A 7,896-nucleotide genomic window follows, 5' to 3' on the forward strand; every position below is an offset into this window, starting at 1 on the left:
TCACCTGAGCCTGACACATCTAGAGGAGAAGAACACCCATGTGCGGATGCTGTTCCTGGACTTCAGTTCAGCATTCAACACCATCATCCCACAACATCTGGTAGACAAAATGAGACTCCTGGGTTTCAACACCCCCCTGCGGAACTGGCTGCTGGACTTCCTCTGTGACAGACCCCAATCAGTGCGGATAGGTCAGAACAGTTCAGATGTCATCTACCTCAGCACGGGCTCCCCCCAAGGCTGCGTCCTAAGCCCCTTGCTGTTCACCTTGATGACACACGACTGCGTCCCTAGGTCCGCCACAAACCACATCGTGAAGTATGCTGACGACACAACAGTGGTGGGCCTCATCAGGGATGACAACGACCTGGCCTACAGAGAGGAGGTGGAGCAGTTGGTGGGCTGGTGCAGGGACAACAGCCTGGTCCTGAATGTTGACAAAACTAAAGAGATCATTGTCGACTTTAGGAAAAACCAGCCCAACCATGCCCCACTTTGCATCAACAACAAGGCTGTGGAGGTTGTCAGCAGTATCAAGTTCCTAGGGGTGCACATTACAAACAAACTCACCTGGTCCGTGAACACTGCATCACTGGTTAAGAGGGCACAGCAGCGCCTGTACTTCCTGCGGAGGATGAGGAGAGCCCACCTGCCCCCACCCTCCCTCACCACATTCTACAGGGGCACCATAGAGAGTATCCTGACCAGCTGTATCTCTGTGTGGTGTGGAGGCTGCAGCGCTACCGACTGGGGTAGTGTGAGGAGGGTAACGAGGACAGCAGAGAAAATAATCGGGACTACACTTCCCTCCATTCAGGACATTGGCCAGAAGCGCTGCCTATCCCATGCTAAGAACATTACCGGGGACCCCTCTCACCCCCATCATGGACTGTTCACTCTGCTAGCCTCTGGGAAGAGGTACTGCAGTGTGCGGTGCAGGACCACCAGGCTCCGCAATAGTCTAGTCCCCCTGGCCATTAGACTGTTAAATGGTCAATCTAACATATAGTTAACTTAATTCTAAACGGCTGCTAATCTGACTTTTTGCACTACTGGCAGTTTTTTTTATAGCTTGCCACTCCTTGCACATTGCTCTCTGCACTATTGTAATTACAGCGTTATTGTTACAGTGTTAATGTTACTGTGTACCTGACTTGTTAACCTGACTGCCCATTTTGCACATCTGGTTAGCTACTCTTCTTGCACTATCGGCACTATGGTAAAATACTATACGTAGCCATAATACAATACAACTTTATTTATATCTGTACATTCAAGGAAACTGTGGGGGTCAGATGCATCGACATTTCGTTCTGTATACACGTGTACTAGAATGACAATAAAGTAGATCTGAATCTGAATCTGAAATAAGAGACGTGTAAAAAATCACAGGAGATCGCATTTGGTTGGAAATGTGAACAATCTCACAAAATCATCGGATTTCACCCAGATAAAACTTAACTTAGCCAAGGCTCGAATCTGTGATCTTCCGGTCTTGGGAGCGGGTGCCAAACCCTAAGGCCGCCGATCTAGGCTATGTCCGCTGCCACGCTGGGCGCACCGGTATTGCGCCTCGCACAACTTAAAGAAAATCTTTTATGTGCGAATACGGTAGTTTAAACGTAGAACCATGAAAATTCTACAAAATACTACAGAAATACTAAAAAAATACTACAACACTACAGAATTACTACAAAAATATGACAATGGGAATAATTCAAAAATACTTCTACAGAAATATACAAAAAAAGAATAGTTTTATGATACAAATATACTAGAACAGAAATAGTATGACAAATTACTAAACAAGAGACAAAGAGCAATGACAAAAATATTACAGCAAAAATATAACAAATATAATAAAATACTACAAAAATCCGAATGCAAAAATACAAAACAGGGACCTAAAATATTATTTTCCTTCAATTGTGTTTAAAACCAATTGACTGAAACTAATCTAATTAAAACCAAATGTAGAAAAAAAATCATGTAGATGTCTGCATGTGTACTCATTGATAATTTAAAAAATCAGATAGTTCTTCAGGATCGGCCCCTTAGCCAAGTTTTTAACCCAATGTGGCCCACGACTTCAAATAGTTGCCAACCCCTTGGTGTACTGCTGGGGTCTCCAAAGTGGTGCCCCCTAAGGACAGTTGTGTGCCCGTGGACCTGTTCTGAGTATGGCTTGCACGTGCTGGGTCAATGTGATTTTCTAGTAAAATGCTTGTTTTTGTGGTAGACTGAGGCAATTTAAACCATATTTTTTAAATAATTAACCTGTTAAGAACATGGTAACGACATACTAATAACATGATATGTTGTTTTTTTTAGAAATGTAAAAGAATAAATTCCAGTTCATGGGTTTCATGGGAAAAAAAAGATCTATACAAGTATTGAATTTTTTAAAAACAATTAAATAAGAGAGTAGAAGGAGACTCTATTTGTGTTACAAAGAACTGTATTTATTCATCTTTTTATTGCTTTATTTTACAGGAAATACAACAAACTAAATACCAATGAATGGGTTTTATAAAACAAAGATATGTGCAGTTTTCTTTTAGATAACTATCTGGGTACATTTTTAGCTTTGTAGCTAGCTTCTTTCATACCTTTTTAGATATTTAGCACGCTATCTAACCATTTCTTTACATTTTTTACATGTTATCCAGCTAACATTTTACTTCTTTTGCTGGTTTTCAGGAAAAAAAAATGGGCTCCTTTCTAGCTGGCTATCTAGCTTTGTTTTTAGCTTTCTATCCAGCTATTTAGATGTTTTTTACTGTTATAGCACGCTATTTAGCACCCTATTAGTTCTACACCTGTTTATCTTGCTAGCTAACTATCAAGCTACCTTTTTAGCTATTTAGCAAATGATCTAGATAGCTTTTCACATTTTTGCATGCTATATGGTTAACATTTTACTCTTTTTTCTAGTTATCAAGCTTAATTTTGGGCTCCTTTCTAGATAGCTACCAACCCTTGTTTTTAGCATTCAACCCGACTATTCAGATGGATTTTTACTCTTAGCTAGCTATCTAGCTCCCTTATAGTTTTTTTACCTGGTTACTTTTCCTGCTAACCATCAAGCTACCTTTTAGCTATTTTGCAAGTCATCTAGCTAAGTTCCTATTTTAGAAATTCTGATCAAACTGAATTTTAATTTTAATTAATTAGTATTAAAAAGTAGCTATCTGCTTAAAAAAGGTTGAAAACCCCTGGTGTAGCGTTTTACAAATGTTGAGTACTTGGCACATGAGTAAAAGACCAAGGCATAAGCTTGTGCATAGCCAAAGCGAAGCAAACAACCTGAAGTAACCCCAAACTTTCCCTCTCATCAGGCGTTTTCTTCAAAATATCTCCCATTTACATATTTGCACACTTCACTACGTCTTCCTCTCATCTTGCCTGCCTTGATGTTTGTCTCCGCCGTTCTCTTGATCGGCTTTGCTGCCGTCTATCTCTTCATCTGCGCTCTCACCTGCGCGATGCTAACCTGAGACGACATTTTCTTTTTCATCACAATGGGGAGCCCGCCAGACCAAAAGGCTGGCTTAAAAGGCGTGTTTCAGGGTATTAATTGCTTGACATGGCTCACCCAGGTATGGGAAACCTCGCATGCTTGGCAATCAAACGGACTAAAATACTTTGAGATCCCGACAGATCACGTGTCGTCGGAAAACAAAGTTATGTTGAGGGAACTTAACAGGTCAAGTCAAGTCATGTTTATTTGTATAGCCCTTAATCACAAGAAGTCTAATAGGGCTGCACAGACCAGAGACAATTACAGACTACAGACTATGAATACACGATCCCCTGATCTAAAACTTACATGAGGGCAAGGAAAAAATCATAACCTCAGCATGAAGAAGATGAAAAAACCTTGAAAAGGGTCCGCACATGAGGTAATCCCCCTTTCAGGATCGACAGGCTGCAATGGATGTTGCAAGGGCATCAACAAACAATGCAGAGACATCATCGAAATGAAACACAGGTCATTCATAAGCTATAGTCTATTTTAAGCTTAGATTTAAAGGACAACCTGGCAGAAGTCAGGATTTTTTTTGACCCAAAGAAGCATAAAAGCAAATATATTTTCATTTTTGAGATAGCCACACAATATATTTTAGGAAAAAATTAAAGAAGCCGCCAAAACTGCTATTCAGACAAAAGCTAATTCTTCAGTGCATTTTATTTCATGGTGCGACATTTGATGATTCAATCAAATCTATGAATTAAAAAAAATGCCAGGGCCTGTTTCCCATTTAAATATTAGGGCTGCAACTAACAAATGTTTGTATAATCAATAAATCGGTTGAATATTATTTCCAATCAATCGATCATTCTTTTATAATACACATGTTTAATTTCCTTCTATATTCAAAAATTGAATTTTTTAAAAATTGTGCACAAAACAATAGAATATTCTATTGTATAAAACGATTAAAAAAAACTCAACAATACACAAAGATACATACATACTGTAACAATGTATGCTACACACCTGCAAATATGTAGACTACTCTTTTCCTACCACCTAATCCAAAGATCATATTACATTTAGATATATCATACAAAATAAAAATGAAAAAAGAGCAATAAATACAATTTTATGTGTAGTAAAATTTTTATCCGTCAAAAAATATCCAAATTTTAAATTCACTTTTCAAAATGATGTAATGCAATGTAAGTGTTGTAATAACACCTTTTTTACCCACTGAATAACTCAAACTTTGGGTGTGCATTATACAAGACCTTATTTGAGCCACAATACTGTAGATTAGCTGAATAATATTGCTGATCACATTGACTAAATTTGCACAGAAATGGATGCAACTGGTGTCGAACCTGGATCGCAGCGGTGAGAGGGGGGGGGGTTTAAGGGTTATTGATCTATCTTCGTTATTCATTATCCATTATCCGTTGTCGGTCAGTTCATTACTGTATACGCTACAAAGCCTAGGAGCCGGGACACTTACTCTCAGCCAAAAGGCTAAGCTAAGGTCCTAGCCCTAAAGCCTTGTTGCGATCATTGCAAATGCACCGTTCCCGGAGGTACTGCAATACCGGGCCGATGCGTGGAGTGGACAGAGCAAGCTCTTATTCCATCTCCGGAATGCAAAAATCAAAAGGCCAAGCTAAGCCAAGCTAAGCAAGGCACCAAGCTCTAGCGATAGCAATCCCACTTGGGATGTAGCTGACATAGGAAAAGGCATTTGATTTTATCTTATTATCACAGTATTTTTACTCACGGTACAACGTTGTTGAATATGCGAGGCCATGATTAAAACAAATTGTTGATAAAGTAAACTATGAACATAATACTGAAATCAAAATTACAATGTGTTTATTTAACGTCCTTTTAGGTCAGATTCGTTATCAGATACATCAAAGAGTTGTTTCCCTTGTCTTGCTTTTTTGTGTTTATTTAAATCTTTCAGGACAACATTCTGTTCGGTCAACGTGCTTTCTGTTTACGTTCCACCGGATGGTAACGTTCCACCGGATGCTATTGTTAGCATAGCGCTAAATCTCCTGCCCGCTGCTATCAATAAATAGCAGCTTGCACACCCCGACGGAGCTTTTATCGTCGCCGGCGACTTTAATCGGGCATGTTTAAGGACTGTACTTCCCAAATCCATTCAACACGTGGACTGAGCAATTAGGGAAAAACACTGGACCGTGTGTACAGTAAGATCAAACATCTAGTTGGATCCGCCCATCTCTGTCTGTCCCTCACCCCCTCATACACCCCCCCTCCGGAGGAAAACAAAGCCTATGCAACAAAGACAGTTAAAACATCTTCTTTGTTCCTTTATCTCTCTGTTTTCCTTATCCTCACTGTAAAATGTGGACCTGGAGTGCCGCTTCCAATTTCGTTGTCACAATATATCCCATGTTGTAACAATGACAATAAAGGTATATTCTATTCTATTCTATTCCATTCTATTCTATTCTGTTGTTTCATTCTCTAACATTCATCTATGGAACTGTGAGTAAAAATAGTGTGTTGATAAGTTCAAATCTAACGCAGTTTCCTATGGCATGTACATCCCTAGTGGTTACACAGTGAATTTAGGCTTATTATTATTATTATTGCTGTTGTTGTCATCATTATTGTCATTATTGTACCGGGTTGCATGATTATTGCCAGACGTGAAACTACAAAAAAGCCGGTGACCACCGATCTAAACATTTATCCTGAGTAACATGACGCTGCTACATATACATAAAAAATACAACAAACTTAAAATCTCAATCAATAATGCAGGAACAAAGGATGAAAATAATTCCATGGTACTCCGGCTCCAATCGCATTACAGACCCTTGTTAAGATAAAGAGAGTGACGCAAAAACAATACATCACAACGATGCTCTTTATGCGGATCAGCCACATGACGCTTCGGGAAAGACATTCCGAAACAAAAGCAGGACGCTAGCGTTTCGTTCCTGTTCTTTTTCCAACATGGCCTCGGGCTAAACGCTATCGGCTTGCAGTCAGAGGGACCACGGCGTTCACGTACCTGGCCGTACCAGTTATATTCCAGCATGGTGAAGGCACGAAGTTTTGGGCAAAATGTCCGCCTCCGCTCGCTAGCTCGCTCTCTTCGGACTCGGAAAACGCAAGTGCTCGAACCTCGGCCGTCGAATCGAGACGCTCCCCCAGCTTCTGACCTGTTGATAATGAACCTGAACCCATTATTTTGAGTCAATGAATTGAAAGAAATAGGGCAAGGAATGAAAGCCGCAGGGCCAATTAACAGCATTCTTGGATGTATTACGCTTTGCGCCTTTTTGTCTTTATCCCCTCTGTTATTCGTGAATTATTTCGAGCGGGGTCGGGGGTCACGTGGCTAATTGCGCAAGGCGTCTCGGCCTTTTTTCCTGACCGTGCCACCTCGAAACGGGACGCTCCTTGTGGGAAAATCCCCCCGGTGGACGTCACGTTTGTGTTTGGTAGATTCCGCCCGACTTGTCAGATTTTTTGCTGACCTCAGATCAATGGCAGCATGCATGCTGGACAAGTTTTAATGAGCTAACTGTGTTACGAAGACGTTGAAAGTACCGTATTTTCCGCACTATAGGGCAACCCCCCCCCATGAAAAGTCTAATTTTTCATATATAAGGTGCACAAGACCGTTGGTTCTAAACTGGTGTGATTTCAGGACCCGCCATCCCACCCTATTTACAAGCTGCAACCCAAATCAAGAATTCTTTTTGACTTTTTAAATTTATTAAATGTAAGGCAATTCAAACCAGAGATAAAGTATATTCAGGTTTTTTTTAAAATGACACGCAAAACCCCCAAAATTTTAAATAAAAAAGTGCAACATTCGGTCATTATTTGCTGTTATTTCCAACAAAATGTAACCTGTACTCATGCATCTGTGATCCATTATCCCCGCTTACATATTGCTGTGAGCAGGACCGGCAGAGCGTACTTTTTTAAGATTACTGTATTTCTGCTTTTAATGAACTGCACTTGTGCTGCCAAGTTCCATGATCACCCATCCTATATCTTTGAGAACAGGGATATGTACAAGAGACTTTGGTTGAGAGGCTGTGGAATTAAAACTGTACAGGTTAGGGTTGCACAACAAATAAAAAAGTGCTGTACTTGCGCTTTTATTGATCAGTCGGAACATATCACTGATCACAATTGCATACCATTGGATACAATTGTGATCCAATGACTAATACCAAGATCACGGCATGGAGCAGACCCTATCCACTAGACACCCAAGAATACAGACATGTGTGTCCCCTTCACAAGATTTCTAAATTTCATCATGCTGAGGTTTTGAGTTTTTCCTTGCCCTCATGTAGGTTTTAAATCAGGGGATGGTGAAATAATCGTCTGTAATCTTTACAGCCCTTTGAGAATTTTGTGATTAAGGG

General features: G+C 40.2%; 1 protein-coding gene and 1 pseudogene across 1 annotated transcript in view; both read right to left on the reverse strand.

The window, feature by feature from the left end:
* Nucleotides 1-6,596, reverse strand: part of tfec (transcription factor EC) — a 31,479-nt gene extending 24,883 nt beyond the window's left edge. Inside the window, exon 1 of the mRNA XM_088347463.1 lies at nt 6,522-6,596. Within this exon, the coding sequence (XP_088203589.1) occupies nt 6,522-6,548 (27 nt within the window). The 5' untranslated portion in view covers nt 6,549-6,596. The remainder of the gene's footprint in view (nt 1-6,521) is intronic.
* Nucleotides 5,031-5,162, reverse strand: LOC148357059 (U2 spliceosomal RNA; annotated as a pseudogene).
* Nucleotides 6,597-7,896: the final 1,300 nt, after the last annotated feature.

Source organism: Urocampus carinirostris, chromosome 11 (assembly GCF_059441175.1).
Source record: "Urocampus carinirostris isolate Australia breed hairy pipefish chromosome 11, RoL_Ucar_1.0, whole genome shotgun sequence".
Taxonomy (NCBI): domain Eukaryota; kingdom Metazoa; phylum Chordata; class Actinopteri; order Syngnathiformes; family Syngnathidae; genus Urocampus; species Urocampus carinirostris.